Genomic DNA, 25,866 nt, shown 5'->3' on the forward strand with positions numbered 1-25,866 from the left:
CAAGGGTGAAAACATCCCTTCTATGTCATACCATTTATCATGCTACCTTGGAGTTTTACATTACACCAACAAATAACCTTTTGATTGATTACAAAAATAAAATAAAAAACTATAACAGCACTCAGTAGAGTGCATACCTATGCCAGGCCGAACAGTTTACGTTTTGTATCCCACTGATGGGCCGGATTTTCACCAAAATGTAATCTAAGCACCCAACCTGTCCACCACGTTTCGTCCGAATCCATCCATTTCCTTGATATATCCTGCTCACAGACAGACAAGGGGGTGAAAACATAATCTCCGTCCATCTTCGGTAGTAGAGGTGATAAACCAGAGGCAAGCCAGTGTTAAACCAAAATAAATAATGGCACTATGATAGCCCATGTCGAATACATGGTACAGAGCATAAACTTGGTTACCGGATTCCATTTTGGGGGACCCACGCCGGATAAGCAGCGAACATGCGCGAATCACTCACAGGCACATTTTGACGTCAAACATGTTTGTCATCCATTTTTGCAGTTGAATGCGAGTCCAAATCGAGGTAACCTAATGAGGACGCTCACTACCGCACGGTCCGGCACAGTACACGAAGCGAGAGCGAAAACAATGTCAAATGAACTCGTACTGGAGGAAATTCCAGCACACATTGAAAACTGTTGAGGTTTACCACCGAGCTTGCAGGAAAGCCATCTTTACTTTACAGATTCCTTGCTCACAAAGCTCAGGATTGTAGACTTTTTGATACGGAGGGAAATGACGTGGCGTTCCACGCTCGGTGCGTTGACTCGATCGCTCCCTTACCGTCAGTAACCACTTGATTTATTTTTATTCTCCTTTCCAAATGTCTGTTCTTTCCATAGTAGAACAACGTCAAATTGGTCAAAATATAAAAAGTTATAATTTAGATTCTAAACATTTGTACAAAAGCAACATTGTTCAAAATATAATCTCAATCCAACTTTTCAGGTGTCCCTCGTTTGAACGCAAACCCGAGCCACTGCGCTCTGTGCAAGGGGACGAAACTGTGGAACATGGTTCCACGTAACTCCTGATGAAGGCTGCTCTGCAATCAAAACACGAGATAAAGCACATCACTGGCGAATGGAAGCAAGAATTGCTTGTTCAAAAACACTGCAGAGCAATATATAAATCGAGAGAAGGCAGACAGTGTTCATGTCCAAGGACAAGTCTTCGACCGGGGCACCTTTAGAAACGCACTCGATGGTGCCAATGTAAAGTACATTGCCAAAAGGATCTGTCTGGAATGGCCAAGTGCAAATGTTTTCACCAACGCGAGTCTCGATGCTGTTTTGGACTTTATGACCCTCATAGTCAAAGGGTCGACTTGAAGGCAAACGCAAGAGGCCGACGAGATTTGGCTCACAAAGCCAAACGGCACACAAAACGTCGGAGGTGCCAAAACAGCAATTTTACGAGCAGTGGACGAAGAACAAAAATACAGAAATTAAGCCGAGCATTTTTGTTTTTATTCGGCACAATTATTATATACAGAAAGGGAAAAACTAACAGAAAAAAAAACTAATTTAAAGGGCAATACGCCGAGGAAGAGCGTTAGCACTGCAGTGGATGGAACGATACATTGACTTTTCTCTCAAGCGATTTGTAATTAATAAAAAAGAAAGAAAATGTGTTAAATCATGTTAAGGCCAAAGCACAGTTTCATAAATTGCATTCAAATGGAGCAGGATCCTTCATTTCTTGGTCTTTGGAGGCCTGAAAAAAAAAAAAATGTCGAGGATGCATAAAAAACAGGTTCAGAACCGACAAACGTACAATGGAACTCGCAATCAGCTATGAGCGGTTGCAATATTCAAGCTAACAAACCCGACAACAAGAGCATGGGCTCTGTGCATGCGGGAGGAAATGGACAATGGTAACATCAAAAAACATTCAATGAGGCAAAATAAATAAAAGGAAATTCAAGAATGAGGACATCATACCTGTAGATTCCGACTACAACGGCGTGGTCTCTCTCGTATGGTTCCAGGGTCAGCTGTTCCTGTGGTTTCATGTTTTCCTGCTGCATCTTCTTCACCTCTTGGGTAAACACCGCTTCAGGTTGTGCCGTCGAGTCGATGCAGTTTGCCTTAAAAAGGGAGAAAAAAAATCGACAATTAAAATGGCAAAGAATGTGAGAGTTGCATGTAAAACTAGAACGACACTGTAGAGTGCAGAGCACATACCTCCGCCAGGCTGAACAGTTTCCGTTTTGTATCCCACTGATAGGCCGGATCTGGATTCGGACTTGAACCAAAATATAATCAGCTTGTTCGTGTCGTCTAACCAAATAATCCACAACTTTTCAAATATCATGCTATGTATTGTTTTTGGCCCCATCACTCAATAGTGAAAAATCACGTAAAAATTATCGTATCCGTATCTTCACCGAAAACTAATCAATTCGTTTTTGTCACACACCCAACCTGTCCACCAAATTTCATCCAAATCAATCCACACCTTTTTGAGATATCCTGTACAAAGACAGACAGTGGTGAAAACATGACCGTCCACTTTAGGTGGCTGAGATAATAGCCGGCGAAGCTGGTGTTGTGAATGAACGCGTACGTATTATGTTGAAAAGCCAGATTTTGCTGGATCCTTTGAGAATTTCGACGCTTTGGCGCACCAAATCAAAAAAAACCCAAATCCACTTTTTTGAAATACCAACTTCTGTCCTGGAAGTCCTTGTGTTTTATACTTCTCCCCCTTCCCCCCCCCCCCCCCCCTTCACACGCCTCCTCCCCCCAAGCCCTCTCCCTCCCACACATTTCCCTGCTCTCAAATGTTGTGTTTGTGTGCTTCCCCTTCTCTCCCCATCTTGTCTTCCACTCCCTCTTTTTATATATTTTGTTTGTCTGTTTGATTTGTTTGTGAAATAAATGTTAGCTCTTTCACGAGCCTCGATTCTGTATACAAAAAAAAAGAAGAAAAAAAAAAGTCAGGTGGGGCAACGGAATTGTGACACAAAAGAAAGAAGCTGAAAAGGGGAGGGAAACATGTGGAGAGAAGGGTAAGGCAGGAAGGGGCAGGTGTTTGGCCACCAGTTCACTTTGCAGTTTCAGAAGCAAATTAATTCCACCAAATTTTTGTGTCCATATGAACTTGAATAATATGTTAATATGTTGACCACCTGTAGAAGATCATGCATTGTATATGAACTAGCTAACTCCGAGGGACTTTCACTCATTCACTGCAGGCAGGTTGGTGGTCTTTGTCTTCTACCGACTCCTCTCCGGCCTTGCTCCCCTCTGTCTGTGCTCTATCCCCCAGATATTCCTGCAGGTCGCACAAGACCTGCCTGCAACACTCTTATGGTTAAACTGCCAAAATGAAGACTCTCTGCTCACCTTCACTCTTTCATTCCTCTTTTCTCCCGCCTCTGGAACAAACTCCCTCACTCTCTTCAATCCCACTCCTCCCTCCAGGTCTTTAAAACAGCTCTTCACCACCATCTCTTATCTTCCCCCATGTAAAACCTTGATCTTTTCTACCCCCGTTAATTCACCCCAGATCCACTTTTTTTAATTCCGACTTCTTTCCTGGAAGTCCTAGCAGTGTGCATGTGTTTTATTCACCCCCCCCCCCCCCCTTCCCGTGCCGTGCCTCCTCCCCCCAAGCCCTTTCCCTCCCACAGATCTCCCAATGTCCCTGCTCTCAAATGTTGTACTTGTGTGCTTCCCTCTCTCTCCACATCTTGTCTCGCGCTCCCTTTATCTTATGTTTATGTGTCAGTCTGTCTTTTTGTGATTAATGTAAGCTCTTACACGAGCCTCGATCCTGTATACAAAAAAAAAAATATATATATATATATATATATATATATATATATATATATATATATATATATATATATATATATATATATATATATATATTGTTGCGGATATGGGATTTGCATCCATCCATATCCGCTTGTAAATATTCCCCTATTTCCTCAATACTTCCCAACTATCCCCAATCCCCCATTCCCTAGTCCCATTTTCTGTAAACAACACTCTGTAGACCCGACCTCCCCCTATTTCCCCCATTAAATGTCGTGCCCAGGTTCACCACATCTCATGTAAGACAACTATAGGACATCTTGCTAGTTATTCTTAGTCTATGTCAGTTAAGGACTCGTTTCCATTAATTCTGACCCTTCGTTGCACCAGAATATGATTGTATGGCACCGTTAGGAAGTTTAGGAGCTCCCAATACCTCCCCGCAGCTCTTCCTCACAGTTCAACAACAACAACAACAACAACAACGAGCGCAGGAAGTGCGCGTCCTCACTCCGGCTTGGTTGGTAGGGGGTGTTGGGAGGGCACCAGGCCTTCCCAACGAGCCGCCATCAAACATGTGCTCGACGGGGTTACCAAATAGGGGCTCCCTGTCAGCTCCTCGTCAAGGGCGGAGCCCGGTAACCCCCGCACCCAATGGAAGCGGCGGACCGGCCCCAGTGGGGCGGAACCAACCAGCCGAGGGCGTGTCACTCCCCGCTGAGCATGCGCAGTGAGAGGGAGGTGACAAAAGATGCGCGCTGAGCTTGAAGCAAGAAAGACATCCCCTCCGAGCGCTGTGAGACCTCCCCGCATCTTCTGGACCGTGCTTTATCCTGTCCCCGAGCCAAGGTGCACCTTGTGCTATCGACCTACCTGTCCCTTCCTGCCATCAATCCCTGTGTAAGTCTGCCTTGTTCCGTTTGTCTGTGGTCTGTCTGGGATAAGATAAGACGGTAATTAAGTGCCCATCTCTTCTGTGTCTTTACCTCACTGCCTTGTAATCTACCCCTTTTCTCCACCACTGTAATTATACCCTCCTCCGGAGGTCTTGAGAACTGTACCCCTTGCGTCGTTTCCTCTTTCCCAGTCGTCGTGTCCTTTCTCTCATTGATTTGGCATAGCGCGATTTGGCCAACGTCTGGGTGAATCGGGTGAGTCGGGGAAGAATCGGGGGAACTGTTCGGTCGCGGTAATACCAGCCGCTCGGTAAATAACATCTTTAACCGCGTCCGCAACAATATATATATATATATTGTTACTGTCGCGGTTAAGATGTTATTTTTGACCGAGCGGTTGGTATGACCGCGACCTAACAGTTCCCCCGATTCTTCCCCAACTCACCCGATTCACCCCAAACTTTGGCCGTATCGCACCGCAGCTGCCCAATCTGGAAAACTCTAAAACGACCGAATGCAAAGAGGAAAAGGAATAAGACGAGAAGACGGACAGAAGAGTAATTGGATTTATTATACAGACAAGCAAAAAGAAAGCAGTCACGTTTATTTACAGACGAGATTAGATACACAGTGCAACGCTAGCTTACCTACAGTCTTAATTAACCCAGGGACAGAACAAACAAAAGACAGACTCACACGGGGAATGATGACAGGAATTGGCTGGAAGTAGAGGATGGCTTGGAGTTGTATTGTGCAGCACGATCGGCGCGTTTAGCAGCCGCCGTTCCTTCGCGGCCCTGCTCAAAACCGCCGTCCAGGCCCCAAGCGGCTGTTGAGTGTTGTTGCTGCTGTGGCCGCCGCTGCTGCTGCTGCTGTGGACGTCGCGTGCTTTTCCAGGATTACAACAGGCTTTGTGCTTTCTGGGATGTCCTCTCCTTGGATGTTCTCTATGTTCTCTTGGTCCAATCACTCCTCACCACCGACAACTCAACCACTGACGACCAAAACCACACAACTCAGCTCTGCTTCTTGGACCCTCTCTCTTCTCAACGGCTTGGGCTCCCTTTTGTCTGCCGGTCAAAGCTCCTCTCTTTTGGACACGCCCTGCCTTGGGTTATATAGGCCCCGCCCCTCAACCTTTGCGAACCTCCCCGATCGCTCTTCCTCCGCCCTCTCTAGCCAAACCCCTGGCTCATGGTTGGTCGAGTGGGGCTGGCTCACTCCTCCCCTCTATGACGAGGTGGAGACACGCCTTTCTTCTCCGACCCTGCCTCGTGGTCAATGGCGGTAATTGGAGCGGAGGTAGTTTCTAATCGACGAAAAGGGGGAATGGAGGTTTTGGGAATGGGAATAAAGGGAATCTATCTCTTTCACTTGGTGCAATGGAGTACTTCTATTAATGGGAGACACAGCCTTACCCTAAAACACAGAATAAGATATAACTATTGAACAGGGGTATTCTATGATTGGCTGTGGTGTGGATGCTTTATGGACTAATTATGGGATGCCCTTTGACCTTTACACAGCTCCGGAGGCAGGAGGCGCAGAATAACCAATAATAATAATTCACACAATCAAAAAAATATACAGTCCTCATATCCGCAACAATATATATATATATTGTTACAGACGCGGTTGTGGATGTTGGTTTACCGAGCGGTTTGGTATGACCGCGTCTGCACAATTTACCCGATTATACTCGAACGTTGGCCGAGTCGCGCTACGCTAAATCAATTGAGGAAAGGACACAACGGCTGGGTTAAAATGACACGACACCAAGGGTACAGTTCTCAAGACCTCCGGAGGAGGTTATAATATATCGGAACGTTAGATTACAAGGACAAGAGAGACAGCATAGGAAGATAGGCACTTAATCACGGTCTTATAGTAACCCCGACAGACGACAGATAAACGGGACAAGACTGACTCACACGGGGATTGATGGCAAGGAAGGGCAGGTAGTCGAGGCTCAAGGTGCACTCTTGGCTCAGGGACAATCGACCCGGTCCGGTCCAGAGATGCGGGAGGTCTCGTCGCGCTGGAGGTGGCGTCTGGTTCTCCTTCGTGGCTGAGGCGCATCTGACGTCACGTCCGGTAAGTGGCTGCGTATATCCGGCGGGGAGTGACACGCCCTCGGCTCGTTAGCTCCGCCCCAGATGGAATCGGCCCGTTGCTTCTTATTGGGTGCGGGGGTTACCGGGCTCCGCCCTTGACGAGGAGCTGACAGCCAGCCCCTTCGTGGTAACCCCGTGGGCGCACATGGCAATGGCGGCTAACCAAGCCGGTGTGAGGACGCACACTCCCCGCACCGCGGCCGCGCCGCCCCCGCTGTGGTTGTAGTTGTTGTTGTTGTTATTGTTTCATGAGGAAGATGGGAGGAGGTATGGGGAGGTCCTAAACTCACTACTGGTGCCATACAATCACATTCTGGTGCAACGAAGAGTCAGAATTAATGGAAACGAGTCCTTAACTGACATAGACTAAGAATAACTAGCAAGAGGTCCTAAAGTTGTCTACGTGAGATGCGGTGGACCTGGGCACGACATTTAATGGGGGAAAAAGGGGAAGGTCGGTTCTACAGAGTGTTGTTTACAGACAATGGGACTAGGGAATGGGGGATTGGGGATAGTTGGGGAGTATTGGGGAAATAGGGGAATATTTACAAGCGGATATGGAGGCCAAATCCCATATCCGCAACAATATATATATACAGTATATATATATATATATATATATATATATATATACACACACACACATCACACCATGGAGGCCGCCATCTTGCGGATGCGGAAGTATGCATAAAAAATTGCGAAAATGTTCAATAGGAGTTTGTTTCACCCGTCTTTTTTTGATTCACAATCTTATGCACCTCTAATTTGTAATTAAAATACTTTAAGACCAACCTCGTTCCCCGGGCCCTGGTTATCTTCAACGAAAATCGTCACCAAACACCGGAACCAATGAGATTCGAGCATTGAAAATATATTTCAAAAAAGCTGATTACCGCGTTTGAGGCTGAAAACGGCATCAAATATTCTAAAATTGACGAAGAATTATTTTTTAGAAATCTCGCGGCCGTAGGGGATAGTTTTTCACGGCCGGAAATATCCGAAGTTGAGATGGAATTCACCGAATTAATCAAGAAGTAAATTTTATAAATTTTAATCTCATCCAGAATGCAAATGGTGTCATTTTGAACTAGGTACGGTACCTACTACACCTACCTACTACTCACTACCTAACCTACTGATGCCATAGTGATGGGTAAAATAGTGGCAAGAGGCTTTGGCTTCGCTGGCTCGTTGCGGCTTTGCAGTCGGGTACTAGTAAAAATAGCCTGTTGGAAGGTTTGATCCATCTCATGCTAACTCTCCTGGGATGATTAATACCAGTTCCATTCACTTGTGAAAATGAGCAGCATCTCGCTATTCCTTACCTTGATAGAAATTACAAAATGGCCACCGTTACGCAGGAAGTGATGTGCATTGATCGCTACAATGCGCGTCTGGTCAGGTTGAGCCACATCAGCAAATATTACGTCCACCATGCCTACAACATGGGGGCAATCATGGAGGGAAAAAAAAAACGAAGATTAAAAATTGACAAATCAAGATGAGGAATGTGTTGCCAAAAGGAAGGACGAAGGGCAGGACATGGGAGGAAGAGTTTGAATTCCTGAATGATAGAGAACACGTACCAACAAGCATGCGGTACTTTTGGGGGTGTCGAGCGTCCTCGATAATTGGGATGATGTTTGTTCGTTTCTTGGCCACGTTGATAAGGTCACGGCCAGAACGATGGGAAAACTCAACAGCATAAACTAGGCCTTCCTATGACATGTACACAACCCTAGTTATCATCACTTGCATGATTTAAACACTCCAAAAGCAACACACATTCAACCACACAAACAGAAAATGCACCACAATATGGTTGGATCGATGAAAATGCAGACAGAAATACCGGTCCAACGACGTCAGAGACATGAGAAACTGTGGTTCCAGAGGCGGCTCCAAGGTAGAGAACGCGAGCACCAGGTTTCACGTGAATGTTATCAATTCCACCCAAAATGGCCGCTGCCAACTTAGATCGGAAAGGGTTCCAGGCACGATATTCAACCTTCGTGTCTCCATCCTGAATGAAAATAGGGCACATGACATGAATCAACAAATGACTGAGCTACAAAGAATAAGAGTTGTTGTTCGAACAAGCCTGCGGCACGGAGCTAGTCGATCGATCGCGCAGGAGCGACCCAGATATCCGCCACATCTAGGATGATGTACCCCTGCCTTCACAAAGTCATGGACACGACAGAGTTAGAGTGAGAGAGAGAGAAAGACAAGAGTGAAAGGGCCGGTCCATGGGGACCGATAGGTACTTGAACCATGACCACGCTGCCCTGAAGAATCTGGGCAGCAGGGGGAAGAATGGGGAAGATTTGGCCCCCGATTTGCGTTGGTGTACCCCCCCCCCCCCCCCCCTCCTCTCTCCGGTACAACCACCATGAAGGGGCATCCTCAATAGTTGTATGTTGGATGGCTTTGTGGAACTATTGAAACCATTAATTATTAAAATACCAATCACCTCTCTCCCCTCATACTCACCTCTACTGTAATCCTCTTCTCACCATACACAGCATCCCCAGGTACCAAATTTTTCGTTACCAAAGCATCTTCCTTGCCTCGTGCAATAAAGACACCTGCAAGGACCACATGAAGACAGTTTATTACCGAGAAGCCATAAATAATTAGTCAGGTTTGGAATTTGTTCTTATGATGAGTTCCTTGTATACCAAATGGTCTGCAATGTCAGAATTATTCCTACTTCCCCAACGGGTTGGTTTTCTTCCCTCCCACGATCCCAGACACGATCATTACCTCCGCCTTCGAAGGTGGACGGCAGTGATGTTTTCACCCATCTGTATGTTTGTCTGAACAGGCTATCTCAAAAATATTGGACGTATTCAGACAAAACTTGGTGGACAGGTCAGGTGTGACAAGGAAGAACCGATTCAATTTGGGGAAGATTCGGATGCAATAATTTTTTGCGTGATTCTTCACCATTGAGAGATGGGGTCAAAGACGATACGTAATAGCAGAACGTGTCAAAAAGTTGTGGACGAGTTTTGACAAAACTTGGTGGATGAGTTGGTGAGGCGACAAGAACAAGCAGATTCAATTTTGGTTCAGGTCCGGATGCAGATACGGCCCATCAGTGAGATATAAAACGTAAACCGTTCAGTCTGGAGGTATGGGCTCCTCCGAGTGTTGTTCTAGTTAAAAACTGCACAATTTGCAACGACTTGCAGGAAAAACTATAACGAAGTCGATTGTGCGCCATCTCGCAAATCCACAAGCTTCCCACCCAAAGCAAAGTTAAAAGATGACAAAAACTCCACTAGGCATGACCCAATATTCAATTTTGAGTTTTAAAATCTTGTTTTGATCCGGGTTCCTATGTGCCCACCCCCTGACGCATGAACCGGGTTCAAATAAAATAAAATCGTTACATATTTCACGCATCCCCAATGTTGATTGGATATACAAAGTTTAATAAAGAAGTGTTTTTAAAATGCATTTTTTGGTATTTGACCTTTTGACCCCACCCCAGAGATGATTAGCCAAAAATGATAATACTCACAGCACCTTCTCCTCATGTGATAATTATAACTACTAAGATTGGTGAATTTATGCACAACCTTTTAGGAGTCAACATGACAGCCTACCAAATAGACAAACAGGTCGGATCCAATTACAATGCACCCATTTCTTTTTAAAGCATGGAGACAATAAACGATAAATAATTCTTCTTCCGTATGGAGCACAATGCAGTGGGGTAGCATCTTTGACTCGGGGCACAGCTGAGCCGCTGATGCAGTGCCCCCTGTAGGTTCGGGCAGGAATTTGTAATTTGTTGATGGTGCCGGCGGCATAGGATCTTTAACGTCCACCAAATAATGCCAGCAGACGGGACGCACAGTTTAACATCCATCCGAGGGAGGGTGCATCAATGCCTGTGTAACACCAAGATGACAGTCTATAGCTGGGTCAGGATTCAAACCTAGGCAAGACAGCTTGGAAGTGAGTGTGCGCACATCTCGGTCATCCTGCCAGCCCCATTATTTAATTAAAACCACAACGCAAGAATCCAGCAGAGATTAACATGCACTACTCGCAATTCTGAAATCTCCCAGACACAGGAGAGATGGATGATCAAGACTTCTCATTTCTCAAACTCACTCATCCAAGGTATGATTGCACAGAGTAGATTCCAAACACCCAATCATTAATTATCCTGCTTTCCACCTTGATGTCAAACATTCTCGTCATCATTCGGACCAACTTACCCTCATGCCGATGAGGCTCTATGGTGACTTTTCGTCCTCCCTGCATTCCCCCGCGTCCCCCACGTCCCCTCGGAGCTCCACGGCCTCTTCCACCTCCCCTCCCTCGCCCAAACCCACCACCCCTAAATCCACCTCGGTCACCACCCCCAAATCCACCTCGGTCACCACCCCCAAATCCACCTCGGTCGCCACCTCCTGGAGAAAGAAAGATCATAAATTTTGCTCTATCATCCAAAATAAACCATCAAATAATCATATAAACATTTAAAAAGTAGAGTATGTGAGATTATAATCTTACTCCCGGAAACTTTTCTTTTAGAACACTTAATGAGGGAATTAGAATGCTGTAGCGAGTAGAGGACTGACAAGTTCCTGAAAGAGTTTATAATCCACACATTAATAACAAACATAATATAATACACATAGCTTTCTCCAAAGTTTGGAAATTAGTTTGAACGAGTACACCCGCTCACTACTGGAGAGGCAGGAATGGCCATTCCTCTTTGGGGTATATAGATTACAGTCGATCTATGGTCGGGTCTCAAGAACATTGGGAGTGTGTGGATTTGCCAAGTGTTTAAGAATTCGAGCAAGCATTGCATTCAAAACCGTTGAAAGGAACGGCTGGCTGGCAAGCGCAAGCTAGCTGCTTGGTAAACGAGCATAACCCGATCTTCCTCCCTTTCAGTTTCGTATTAAACAGCAGGAGCGAGTTTCAAAAGTTCGCAACGAAAAATGCCACGGTAGCGGCAGAAAGGGCCATGGTATTAACCCAACATTTGTGGGGTATATAGAGTACAGTAGATCTTTGCTCAGTTCTGCAAGTAAACCTTACTTCACAGATGTCAGGATTCCTCCAAATTTCTTCATTTAGTGTTATAAAGAGCATTAGCGACTGTTTAAAAAGCTAATCATACACGTTTGTGGTTTATAATATTTTTACTTCCTGTAGAAGCCGTTGCTCCCACGGAAACGCCATTATAACTATAAGCTATTTATACACGTTATCACTGCAGCAAAAATGCCTTGGGGAAGTGGGACATTATTAGTATCAATATTGTTTTGTAATAACATTAATATGAATGATCGTTTTAAGGCAATTTTCCCCGCTGGAGCGGGGGTTAGCCTTGCGGGCCCCATGACAATCATGGTTCCCTGTTTGAGGCAATGTTTTTATGGCTGGATGCCCTTCCTGACGCCAACCCTTGGTCGCCTCTTATGATGCGCAGGGATACGGTGTACCTATTCTAAACCGGGGTACACACCGTGATCATTCATCCCAGCAAACTGGTACTCAATTAGCCGACCTCGGAAGGATGACAGGCTGAGTCAACCCCCCTGGTGTTAATTCAGCGATCGATCGGGATTCGAACCCAGGATCCTAGGATCCCAAGCCGGCACTCTAACCGCTAAGCCAACCCCAGGCTCGTAATAACATTAATATGCGATCATTAATTTTGTTATTAAAAACGTCTTTGGAAAAACGCCACGATAAAGCTAATTTAACATTGATATACACCATTGATTGATAAAGCGCCTTTGGGCTTCTGGAAAAGCGCTATACAAAATAAATGAATTATTATTATTATTGATATACATCGATATACACCTGGTGTTGGCTTAGCGGGTAGGGTGCCAGCTGAGGATCCTAGGATCCTGGGTTCGAATCCCGGTCGATCGCTGAATTAACGCCAGGGGGTTGACTCAGCCTGTCATCCTTCCGAAGTCGGCTAATTGAGTACCAGTTCACTGGCGACTTGTAAAAGGCGACAAAAAGGGTTGGCGGCAGGAAGGGAATCCGGCCGTAAAACATTGCTTCAAAAAGGGGACGAACAAAAACAACAACAACCACGGTGCCCGAAAAAGGCCAACCCCCGCTTTGCGGGGGAAAATGGCCTCTAAAGGTTTTTTTGTTTTTATACACCTCAACATGCAACCCCATTGACGGCAATGGCGGAGCAAACCCGCTCGGGGGAGAAAACCCCCTTTGGGAGGGGGGCAAATGAATGCGCTGCAACCTTCATTATGTAACCCTTAGTCATCCTGTCAAGTTTGGTTGAGATTGGATAAGTAACGACAGAATGTATCGGGGTCAAAAATTCATCAGACAGACACCAAATGGTGTATTCTAGCATGATGGCTGCAATACAACGCAATTTTGTTCTTCAAATGAAGTGTCAAAGTGCATAAAGGCAAAATAGTCTAGTAGGAAGACTAGGTCCCCCTGCACCCCCCGGAGATATACTTCTAATCAGTGTTTCTAGATTGGAAAAAATGTGTAGAAAATGACTAGCTATGGCCCCAAGCTGAAAAAATGTCCCACATACCATTTTTATGCAAATTACTGCTGCCATTATCAAAAAAACGATTTTTGACATATCTCAGCCAATATTGCAGATAATTGAAAAATGAAGGTGTCTAGACCCATGTTTTGAAGGGCATAGATCATGATAGAACTATTCATAACATGATTACATGTGTCTATGGTATACTAGTATGCTAATTAGTGCTTTATTTACAAAATAATCACAGTTTTACGAAATAATAGACTCATATTAAGGTCCGTCTACACAGACGTTAACACAAAGTTTTATTTTTCTAAATATTACAACTGTCAAAATAGTCCTAGCACTCAATGTGACCACTCTTCTCTTGCTTGTTTTAGATAAACATCATTAGCATTAGTGATTCTACACTGAGTCAGTCATCATCATTTTCATCGAAATCGTCAGAGTCAAACTCTTCTTCTCCTTCCTCTTCCTCCTCCTCTTCGTGCTCTCCTGTGTTCAGAAGATCCACCAGTGAGGTTGGTAGGATGGGACCACTGGACCACATTGGTTTCAACAGTCCTTCATCAGTCCTTATCCATCCTTGCTCCTCATAAGGTTTTGGCTTTTCGATGATAGGTTGATCGGCTCTTTTGTACAATGCTACGCGGTGGTTCACACGCTGGATGTGCGGCTTCAGGGCAGACTGGCATGGAGGAAGGCGAGCCAGATCAACCTTGGACTTGGATGTGAGGGTCTTGTCCTCTCCCACCATTTTTCGTAGCAGCTTGGCACGGACAATGTCCACTGATGACTCGCGACTCTGGCCGTACATCACACAGGTGAATTTTTCTAACTGCCTCTCCACCTCAGGGTTGGCATCCCAGTTGTCACCCAGTTCACCGAATGCCCTGTGAAACCTGGGATTCTTCTCCAGCTTTTTCAAGGGCCCGACTTTTCCCTTCCCTTTGAAGGCACTGGTGCAGTCTTCTCCGCTGAACACATAGTACCCCAGGAGAGTGGCACAGTAGTCCTCTCCCAGGGATACTGCCAGCTCAGAGACGTTGACAAGTTGGCGATGCTTCCCTGACCCTGTATCCAGGTACACCGTCAGCTTGATGTTGTGGGCATGGTGGAGCAGGATCAGGAGGATGTCTGTGTCCGGTGTTCTGACTACAGCGTTCTTGTATCCGATGGTAGCAGCATGATGGAGGTACAGAACCACCCTGGTATCAGTCTCTTCCTGGTTGCTGTAGATCGTGGGGAGTTCACGTACCTCGACCTGAAACACAAAAAGGCACCGCATTTCAATCACCAGTCACTGCCAGTTTCAGATCTAGACAAACATCACAGGTAATCACCTTTTTTTCAGGAAAAATTACAAATTGAATCGCCATTCACGAAGGGCTTTCAATTTTACCTTGCCATTCGTTGAGGCAAGTTGGTGGGCCTTCCCCTCCACGATCAGCACAGCCATCTCTGTTCTCTCCAGCCTGGTAGCTGCCTCTTGTCCACTCCACACTTTCAGAAGAAGCTGGCACATCTGCTTTTTGTTGTCGTCATTTGCAAGGAACATTTTGAAGTCATATGGCTTCCTGGTTGCTGGTCCAGATCAAATGTATTCAGGACCCATCTCTGACCCACCTCAGCAGTTGCTGCCTCGGAACGCTTCAGTAGCTCACGAACAACTGCGTTGTCTGTGATCGGTTGGTGGATAGGCGTGCAGTAGTCGACTGTTGATTTGCTGGGTGGGGGAGAACCAGTTGCAGAGGTGAAACCCCCTAGCCCAGGCACAGGCTGCAGGCCACAGCTTCCGATGTATCTGATGAAGAGCCAGATGTAGTACTCTTGCATCGTAGTGGCATAGACTGTGTCATTCTCTGCTGGCGGTGTGAATGATGAGCCTTCAGGGAACTTCGGGCCAACGCGAGTAAAGTGCAAGGGTGGGAGAGTTTTTGGTGTGTCGACCTTCAGGCTACGCTGTTGTGACCTATTGATGGTAGGTAGCATTCGGTCCTTGCTGCTCTCGAACCCGGGCTTGACCTCCTGCACCATGATTCCTCCAGCACTGTTTACAATGTTGCTGCCGTGCACACTGGTAGTGGTTTTATTCAAGTTGTCCCACTCACAGTGGAATACAAGGTTGCCCTCTCCTGTCACAATTTGTGGTGTACGATAAGTTGAGACTTCATCCAGGACCTTGGCGAGAGCAGTTTCCAACTCCAAGGCGAAATCGTAGCTCTCAGAGTGTCCAAGCCTGTGTAGTATTGTGGTGAGCTGTTTGCTTCGGAACAGGTGCCTTACAGTCACACAGAGGAGAATGTGCTTTGGTAACTTCCATTTTCCATCTGACACTGCACGGCACAGATCTTGTCCAATGGAGAAGACCAGACGCTTCACCTTTTCTGTCTCGATGCCCTCCTTGCCAGTCATTAGCACGCTGAGAAAGCGGACAAGGTCTGGAGGTAGGATGTCTTCAGGATTGAGCTCCATGTCTTCAGCTGTTGGTGGCCATGGTTGGTCTTTACACTCTCTGAAAGCCTGTAGAATACCCTGGCGAAGTTGGAGGGCAACATTTTGGTTCTTGTTTGTGCTTCCGAGTGTGAATGCTCGTGCGAGAGCATTGGAAACTGTTATGTTTGAGCTGTGCACAAGCCAGAAAGAAATGACATCACATTTGTCATGATCAACCTTCGTGAAGTGGATATGCTCCTTGATTGGGTCATTCTGTAGGCGTTTCAGTAGTTTCTCTGACCGATAATTTGAGTTCTCATATCCATTCAGTTTCAGTTCCTCGACATAGAGCAAGCGCAAGGAAGAAAGCTGTAGAACTTTATTCTGCTGGATGACCTGGGTTTGAATGTGTTCCAGTACTGAGTTGAATGCCTTTTCATGGGCGGCTGACATGCAAGCCTGCTCCTTTGGTGCTTCGGCTCTGTGAATCGCACGCTCATAGTTGTAGAATGCTGTGCGGAAAGCTTTAAAACATGACGGATGGTGTTTGGCCTCACATGCAAAGAGGTCTTTGTTTTTCACCTTTCGATGGAGTCGATAGAGACCCATTTTCTCAGCCCGTGTTTCGATTTGCTCCCATGCATTTTCTTTGTTTTTAAAGGATGGGAAGGTTGTAGGCCTCTCAGTATTGCGATGAGCATCTTTGGTCTCAACTTTCTCACAAAATATACACTCTGGCGGGAAGATGGGTTCAGCAGAACCTCCTGGTTTACGAGGAGAGTGATGCCATGATGAGGTTGATGGCCCTGGTTCTGTATCATCTCCCAGACGATGAAAGTGGCGGACAAAGTGCTTATAACACTTGCTGTGATATCCTACTCTTTCTAGGTCATCAGGAAGAGTTGCCGGGATCTGATCACATACTGATTGCATACGACATGGGGAGTCATGCGGTTGGTTGAGACGTCTATCCCGGATCTTTTGAAGCAGTTGCAGTTTTTCTGAAGCAGATCCTTTAATTTTACGGAGGGGCGTGAAATCCCCATGATCAGACATGGATGGTACATGAAGGATGCATGTAGGAGGAGAGCTTTGGGCTGCAGGTTCTACACTCCGTTTTCTTTTGGGCATGCTTGCTGTCAATGTCTACCATCACTGTTAAATGACAAATAAGAAATCACGAATGATGTTAAAAGTGCCTGTGAAAGGAGGCTCTGAGTTTTCAGTGAGGTAACAGAGGTTCTGAGTCATGTTCTACACTAGGGTACTTTTTAGCTGACTAAACCATGTTTAGTGGCATCAAAAGTGCTAATAGCTAAAACATCTAAATTCTTCCACACTAACGTTAGCTATCTAGGCCAATGAAACATTGTGCTAAGTTACTGTAGCTAGCTCAGCTGTCGTGCCTCTTTCTGGTTCAATTCATATACAGAAGTCAACAGATATGTCTCATGTTTGGCATTAACAAAAGTTTAAGTTACACCGACATTAGGAACATACTGTACATAGATGAGGCTAGCTTTAACGTTAGCTAACATGGTGCTAGCTGGCTCAGCTGTTATTCTGCCTGTTTATGATTTCATGCAGAAACTGAAGTCAAGAGTGTGAGTAACATTATAGTTAGCATCTTACCTGGCTAGATTGGAGGATGAATACCAAGAACAACACACAGATGGAATGGAAGACTGAACTTTCAACTGAGGTATTCAATAACATCAACGTTACCAATTGATACGAGCGCGCGACATTACCAATTGATACGAGCGCGCGAGCGCGCATGTTACATGGATGGAAATGTAAAATGGCAGCTATAGCAGCACTAATTTGGATCTCTAGTCTGTCATTTCTGCACTGTGATTGGATAACATAAAAAAATATGTTTGGGAGTTAACAGCAGGAGTTGGTAGATTTTACGTGGGCTGGGTGAGAAACCTTTAAATAAGCAAGTGAAAATCTCTCGCAATACAAAGTCAATGGTGGGAAGAAAAGTTGAGTGGTACCAATGTTACTGCCAATGTCCCGCCCCTATGCAAGACTCAGGAGCATCTTGTTGACATTTAACCTTGAAAATACCTGGGTTTAGACCCCTTATGTACCATGTTAAGTTATCTGCAGTATTAACGTATCCTTATCATTTGTAAAACTGATTATTTTGTAATTACAGCATTAATATGCATACTAGTATACCATAGACACATGTAATCATGTTATGAATAGTTCTATCATGATCTATGCCCTTCAAAACATGGGTCTAGACACCTTCATTTTTCAATTATCTGCAATATTGGCTGAGATATGTCAAAAATCGTTTTTTTGATAATGGCAGCAGTAATTTGCATAAAAATGGTATGTGGGACATTTTTTCAGCTTGGGGCCATAGCTAGTCATTTTCTACACATTTTTTCCAATCTAGAAACACTGATTAGAAGTATATCTCCGGGGGGTGCAGGGGGACCTAGTCTTCCTACTAGACTAAAATAAGATTAAACTGGGGTAAGGTGGGGGTTGTGGGGAGAGTGGGGTGAACCAAATACCACTGTACAGTAGTTGGTAAACAAAAAAGGTTGCCCACACTATGACGTCGACACATGAATATTTTAATCATTAGGCTGTTTTAAGGGAACATCAGCATTGCCAATCAACTATCCTGGAACTCGAGCTTCAAGCTCATATTGCTGGCTTTCAAGCTGAAGTACATCACGATACAAAGGTAAACATCCACGTCGATGGCACATCAGATGACGTCACAAAGTCCGAGCACTTGCCTCTACCGCCCCTGAATCCACCCCTAGGAGTTCCTCTGAAGCCTCTACCTCCACCTCCACCTCCACCTCCACCTCCACCCCCACCCCCACCACGGGGAGAAAAACCTGAAAAAAAAATTAAGTGTTATTTAACCACCAATTTAATGCCGAGCAAGCTCGACGCAGTAAGTAAGTAAGTAACCACCAAGTCGAGACATAAATAATCAAAAATCAAGCAAAAAAAAAAAATCGTACACACACACACACACACGTACACACACACACACACACACACACACACACACGTACACACACACGTACACACACACACACACGTACACACACACACACGTACACACACACACACACGTACACACACGTACACACACACACACGTACACACACACACACGTACACACACACACGTACACACACGCGTACACGTACACGTACACACACACTTGAAAATTTGCCAAGGCCCAAACTCCAAAGCACCGCAAACGGTCAAACCTCATTCAAATAACACAGCAAAGCTCACATTTTAAACTCGCACACCAACTACGTCATTATTAACTCATTAACTTGGTTCACAAAGACAAACTTGGCCAACTCAACGCGTCAGGTTCCCAAACGTACCGGGCTGCATTCTCCTCGCACGTGTAGAAAACCACAACGGAAGTCGTGCGTCTTCAGCTCACTTATCTTTTTTAAAATTCGTGCGTTTTCGCGTTTATTCTCCTTAGGTGTGTGGTTGATAAATTGATTGGTGTGCGATTCTGAGTTTATCCTGCCTGAAGTTTAATCCGTATGATATCAGTAATCAAATAACAAAAATTATATTACCGGAAGTACAAGGTTGCACGACACACAAATATAAAAATATCGAGCTTATTAAACAACATCGTGTCTACACACCGTCCAAGGCAATATATTTAATTGTGGAATTTAATTTAATTTAATTGTGGAATTTAATTGTGGAGGGATGGAGGCACAAAAGCCGTAGTAATATATTGCTTTCTTGCATGACCTACAAAACGGGTGGACACGATTTTGGTATGAATTTATAGAGAATATGATAGGAAACATTCTGTCACTTTTCACACGAAAGATTTTGGTGCGTTCATGAGTAATTTAGATTTTAATTAATTATTTACATCTATCTATAATTCCAGTAATCTCTGTGTGTATGTCTGTGTGTGTGTGTGTGTGTGTGTGTGTGTGTGTGTGTGTGTGTGTGTGTGTGTGTGTGTGTGTGTGTGTGTGTGTGTGTGTGTGTGTGTGTTTGTCTGTGACCGCTGTTTCTCGACAACTACCGGTCCGATATACTTGAAACTTGCCAGGTATATTGCTGGGGACCCGAGGATGTGCCTTTTCAAGGTTTGAAATTAATCGGACAAGTGGTTCCCAAGGTATGGTCACCGTACTCGCAAGCCGTTCGCTTTGGCTTTGCGAATGGACCAAACCATTTCATGTAAATAGAGGGGGGGGGTTCTACCGTACTCGCAAGCCGTTCGCTTTGGCTTTGCGAATGGACCAAACCATTTCATGTAAATAGAGGGGGGGGTTCTGTGGTCGTTACTGCCACGTGGTTTCAAAGTATTTTTTTGTTGTTGTTGTTTGCACGCATGTTTTTTTGCACCCACGTACGGGCACGCCCTAGTGTTTAAAATGTGCGCGTATCCTCGAACGGAAAATCCCGGAAAATACCCAATCGGAAGACGCGTTCAATATATCATCGGCAATTGGCCAATGACAACCGCCGTACGGGAACGGTGCGGTAACGCCTTGAGACAACATGGCGGCCTCCAGTGATGAGGACGAAAATACTCAAGAAAAAGAGTGTTTTATGTACATCTTCCCGTCCAAAAAGTGCAAAATTGTCCAATTTTCAGACAAAACACGGTCCCGTTTCTTAGAATATGTCAACAAATGGAAGTCTTTGGATGGTCCTCAAGCAAAAATTGCGAGAGATTACGTTGCTCAACACTCGGCAGGATTCAGTGCAGATTCCAACACAGCGCTGTTGCCAGCAATACCACTTCACGGAGGATTCCATCAGCCATGTTACGCATGCTTTACAGACTCCCAACGTGTTGAAAGGGTGATGACTTAGCCTCTACGGGTAGATTTAAAACTTGCACTTTATAACGTTAAAATTTGTTAAAAATCAATTATTCTCCAATGTTCTTATATTACTGGTTTTATGGGTTTTCGACATTAATTTTTGTTTCTTTGTGTGTGTGTGCGTTTTCTTTTTATATAGCAACCGTGCCCCAAGCTGATGTCGGTGGAGAAAAAGTTGAAGCAGAAAATACAAAACCAACAACGAGACGGGCTCTTCGTTCCAGCTTTGGCAGACTTTCAGTGCCAGCAAGATCACAGCATGTTCTACCAAACATATGTATCCTATGCCAGAAAGAAAAAAACTATAAGATGCAGATCTACCCGCAAGAGAAAAGAGGAACTCCTCGTCACATGTTCAACCATAGATGCTGTCCATTTACGGCAAGCAGCAGAAGACAGTGGAAATGTGTCACTTCTCATGCAGATTAAAGACAAGGATTGTGTGGAAATCGAAGTTAGGCACCACAACTCATGCTACAGGGACTTTACACGCTACCTGACCAGACCAGCCAACACACAAACAGGAAGTGATACTTCTTATTCAGAAGCATTTGAAGATTTCAGCAAGACAGTGAAAACTCGCATCATTGACAACAAAGAGATCATGAGACTTAAAAAAGTGAATGACTTATTCATCAAACAAATTAAGATAAGCCATGGAGTTGAGGCAAATTCATATAAGTCTGGATACTTGAAGCACAGGTTATCAAATAAATTTCCACAGCTATGTTTTATAACACCTCACATGAAATCACAAGGAGACATCGTCTATGTTAATGACATTTCTACAGCTACTCTTGTGGAAAAGCAGACAAACCTTCAAGAAGCCACGCAAAGCACGACCCACAGTGAAATGGATTCGACAACAGATGACACAGAAGCACCATCACAAGCAGGCCACCAATCACAAATGGGCTATGTGTATGCTGATCCAAATGCACTGCACAATACTTACATGACAGCATTAGATCTCAGGCAAACAATCAGAGAAGTCAAACCTACTGCAATAGCCTCCTCTATGGTTCACCCTCAACAATCACCAATAAACTCCAATACATTCAGAACTCCACTGCCCGTCTACTCACCCATTCCCGGACCCGTGACCACATCACCCCCGTCCTTGACAAGCTTCACTGGCTCCCCATCTCCCAGAGAATCCAGTACAAAATCCTCCTCTTGACCTACAAAGCCCTCCATAACCTGGCCCCATCCTACCTGGCTGACCTCCTCTCCAGACACACTCCCACCCGCAACCTCCGCTCTGCTGGTACCAACCTCCTGACCCCCCCCCCCCCCCCCCATCCGGACCAAATTCAGATCCTGGGGGGACAGGGCCTCTCCATCGCTGCTCCCACCCTCTGGAACTCACTACCTCACACCATCAGAGACTCCTCACTCACCACATTCAAAACATCACTCAAGACCCACCTGTTCAACACTGCATTCAACATTTAACCCACAGCATTTAACCCCTGACTATCGCTTCTCCTTCTCCCTCCTGCTTGCTTTGAATATTTCCTTATTGATTCTTGTTTTTTGCAATTGTTTTTATGTTTTGCTATGCATTATGTTTTGCACTCTGTCAAAGCGTCTTTGGGCTGCCTGAAAAGCGCTATATAAAATAAATGCATTATTATTATTATTACTATGCCATGGCCACCGACAGCAGAACATCTGAATTTGAAAGAGGCAGAGCAATTGTTCCCTGCAGCCTATATAATTTTTTAGCATGGGCAGTTGGTGCATCTGACGAGCCAGACACGGAGAAGATGGTAGATGTATCTGCACCAATCCATAGAAAACTCCTGTCCATATCACAGGATATAATTTCTCTGGCTTCTAAAGGACGGGAACTGATGCCTAAGCATATGTCACTTGCTATGACAGTGCGTCATCTATCAGGATCAGCCCAGTTGATAGGACTGTTAAATGGTTTGGGACACTCTGTTTCAAACAGTGTGATTTTAAATCACTAGGGCATGCCCGTACTATATCTATATCTAAAATTATATCCCCCCCCTCTATTTACATGAAATGGTTTGGTCCAAAGCGAACGGCTTGCGAGTACGGTGACAATCCCCCCCCTCTATTTACATGAAATGGTTTGGTCCAAAGCGAACGGCTTCGGAGTTTGGTAAAGAAATCGCCATAGCGTGCCCAAACGCGCAGGAAAGCGAAAGAATCGCAAATTTAAGGAAATGCCCGTACTTCCGTAAGGAAGAGAAAAGAAATGAAAAGGAAAAACATTCCAAACCGCGAGGGAAAACAACACGGCACGTCGACACAACAACGTGTCCTGTGATTGGCCGTACGTCGCTGCCAGTAGCTGCCCCCAAAAAAAAGCTTTCACCGTCCGGCGACTGAATTTAAGGGGAAAAATAAAACGCTCTTCGCTTAAAACAACGCCCTTCGCTCTGACTGAATTGGGACAATGTTTTTATGTTTTTAATTGAATTACTATCCGTAATGGCGCACGCTCTCACGGGAGCTCCGGAAGGTCGTATATCGCAGTTACGATGAATCGCAAATTAGTTTTTATTAGTTTTAAAACATAGTTTAACGCCAACATAGCGCCAACATAGTTTGCAAACGTGAAATAAATGAATACGCTCTCAAATGTGCCGTCCGAGGCAGAGTCTGTTCGCCACGTTCGGCACACGTGATAGCTCGCTGCTCTCTGATTGGTTGAATCGTTTTTTGGACATAGCTCGGTAACTGCTTGTCCGATTAATTTCAAACCTTGAAAAGGCACATCCTCGGGTCCCCAGCAATATACCTGGCAAGTTTCAAGTATATCGGACCGGTAGTTGTCGAGAAACAGCGGTCAGAGACAAACATACATACAAACATACAAACATACAAACATACAAACATACAAACATACAAACATACAAAAATACACACAGAGATTGCTGGAATTATAGATAGATGATACAGCACTTGCTACACAAGAGGTTAGTCGCGGTGAAGATTCCCTTCCATCCACCATACAGCCAGGGATTCCAACCACGTTAGTATGGGATAACAATGACTTTGGAGAAGAAATGTTATCTGGACGTGGAACTACCCACAACACAAATGGCATTGTCGTCCAGAGTAATATCAGTCCAAGAACTAATCAACCTAGGTCCTCTAGCACTAAAGATCCAGCTGTGAAAAGAACAAGAAACAGGTCAATGCAGCCGTCAGTGGTGAATCTAGCTACATACTATGGGGGGGAAAAGGAAGGTCCAGTGCCGTTTGCAGAGCATGTTTCACTCCTTCAGTCTGCTAATGCACCCTTGCTGAAAAATCCTATGAAGGTCGACATAGCCTACTACATTACAAAATTCAGAACAGACAAGATCTTGCCCTCTTGGACTGGGTTCAACCAGCTCCTTTCCCAAGTTGAGGTTCCACCAAAGTCTGTAATAGGCTATTTACCTGTCATTGATGGGAGCCCCACAGAAATGGACACAGTCCTTACAATTCTGCAGAGAAGTGTCGAGATTACCGATCAGCTAAGCTTGGAGACGGTTGTCGTTGTGATGGATCAAGCAATCTATGCGAAGGCACAACTGATTAGGTGGAGAAATGCGCAGTTTATGAAGAGGCTGGTCATACGACTTGGTGCTTTTCACACAGCTATGTCCTTTCTTGGTTGTTTGGGAAATAAAAGCGCTTTAGAGATGCTGGCCTTCAAGATATCGTGATAGAATCGGAGATTGTTGCGTCAGGCTCGGTAAATGGGGTGATGACTGGTAAGCACTACAACAGAGCAGTCAGAGCTCACAAGCTGGTGGTGGAGGCAATGCATCAAATGCGACTCAATGCTTATCTGGACACCATTCCTGAAGAGGCAAACAGAGTAAAACAGCTGATGGCAGACTTGGCCCAAGCCTTCCCCAAACCTGAATATCAAGAAATCTTGAATGGAGAAAGATTTCATCAGTTTGAGACATCTTACAGTCAATTCATAGAAGCTTGCAACAAGAAGCAGACCTTTGGATTCTGGAGTTCGTATATTGAGATGGTAGAAGTTCTCATGCTCTTCCTGAGAGGTACTCGTGAAGCAAATTGGGAACTTCACTTGTCAAGTGTAAGACGTATGCTACCATGGGTGTTTGCATATGACCACCTCAATTATAGTAGATACCTTCCTGTGTACTGGCTTGAAATGTCTGATCTTGCAACTACCCACCAAACAATACATCAGCAATGTCTGGAAGGTGACTTTGCTGTTCAGAGGAGCAATAATGCCTTCGCCAAACTTGCTTATGACCAAACTATTGAACAGACAGCAAACCGTGACTCAAAAACAAAAGGAGGTATGACAGGTTTTACAACCAGTAAACGAACTGTAAACAGGTGGATATGGTCCCATCATGCAAGAGGCTTAATCGCTCGAGAATATGAGGCAATGGCAGGCAAAGAAGAGCAGAGCACAACACGATCAGATCTCCTGCAAAGCCATATGAAATGGGATAAGGCAGATGTTAAGAAAATTGTGGATACAACTAACAGTGTGGTCAATCCTTTCGACTATGAACAAGATGAGCTGATACACATCACGTCAGGAGCAGTAGCGACACAAGATGTCCAAACTGATATGCAGACTGCGTATGAAAGGGGTGAAGCAGAATTTAGTGTATGCGGTTATGTAGCAATTCATACAATGGTCAATTTTTCTTATAGAATCTGGAAACGTGTGTTAATTCACTACCTTAGAACACATTGCACTGAAAATAAGCTGTTTCCAATTTTTCCAAGCAGCGCTTATGACAAAAATCCAAGATGGCCACCACCGAGTGACGAAAATGGAATAATCGTCATATCTTCGGTAATATTTATCATAGAGACCTGCACAATATATCGTTTTGTATGTTTTAAGGTACAACAAATCCATTGAAATAATGTATGATGTGAAAAAGTGAAAAGAAAAACAGATATTTGTCATATTGTACAAAATATAGGCACCATAAATGACAATTTTGTCAGCATTTATAATTTTTTCCAAACTTCAATAAATAATGACAATTTCATATTTTCAGGCACAGTGTATGCAGTCGAAGACACTATAATAGAGAACTAACATCTTGACAAACATGATGTATCCACATTGATACGGTCACTCGTGTGCCTGATCCTGCATATGTAGACCGGCAATATACGTATATGTTGTGTCTTTCACATGAAAGTTGTTGATTATAAATATGCGTTTCTTCTCTACTTGCAGATAACTCATGGCACAGACTGAAGAACCTGATG

The 25,866-nt window shown here is 44.7% G+C and overlaps 2 protein-coding genes across 2 annotated transcripts; both read right to left on the reverse strand.

Annotated features, from left to right (window-relative positions):
• Positions 1-1,468: 1,468 nt before the first annotated feature.
• On the reverse strand, positions 1,469-19,179 carry FBL (fibrillarin rRNA 2'-O-methyltransferase). The gene is made up of 9 exons (XM_068135340.2): positions 19,132-19,179; positions 18,517-18,621; positions 11,031-11,225; positions 9,289-9,383; positions 8,648-8,818; positions 8,382-8,514; positions 8,121-8,233; positions 1,965-2,110; positions 1,469-1,737 (listed from the first exon to the last, which is right to left on the reverse strand). The coding sequence occupies exons 1-9, from the start codon at positions 19,139-19,141 to the stop codon at positions 1,716-1,718; spliced, it is 990 nt and encodes a 329-aa protein (XP_067991441.1). The 5' UTR covers positions 19,142-19,179; the 3' UTR covers positions 1,469-1,715.
• LOC144888883 (uncharacterized) lies at positions 13,476-14,953 on the reverse strand. Its single transcript, XM_078768526.1, has 2 exons — positions 14,718-14,953; positions 13,476-14,579 (listed from the first exon to the last, which is right to left on the reverse strand). Exons 1-2 carry the CDS (start codon positions 14,871-14,873, stop codon positions 13,731-13,733), a joined length of 1,005 nt encoding a protein of 334 aa, XP_078624652.1. The 5' UTR covers positions 14,874-14,953; the 3' UTR covers positions 13,476-13,730.
• Positions 19,180-25,866: the final 6,687 nt, after the last annotated feature.

This window comes from Myxine glutinosa, chromosome 14, assembly GCF_964187855.1.
Source record: "Myxine glutinosa chromosome 14, kmMyxGlut1.1, whole genome shotgun sequence".
Lineage (NCBI taxonomy): Eukaryota > Metazoa > Chordata > Myxini > Myxiniformes > Myxinidae > Myxine > Myxine glutinosa.

Bases quoted from the DNA above. Each gene is read 5' to 3' on its own strand.
- LOC144888883 (XM_078768526.1), bottom strand. From the start codon at position 14,873: ATGTTCCTTGCAAATGACGACAACAAAAAGCAGATGTGCCAGCTTCTT. The intron at 14,580-14,717 runs GTAAAATTGAAA...TTTGTGTTTCAG, and splicing joins TTGCCTCAACGAATGGCAAG to GTCGAGGTACGTGAACTCCC.
- FBL (XM_068135340.2), bottom strand. The intron at 11,226-18,516 runs GCAAGTGCTCGG...TTCTTTCTCCAG, and splicing joins TGGATTCAGGGGCGGTAGAG to GAGGTGGCGACCGAGGTGGA. The intron at 8,819-9,288 runs GTGAGTATGAGG...ATTTTCATTCAG, and splicing joins AGAAGAGGATTACAGTAGAG to GATGGAGACACGAAGGTTGA.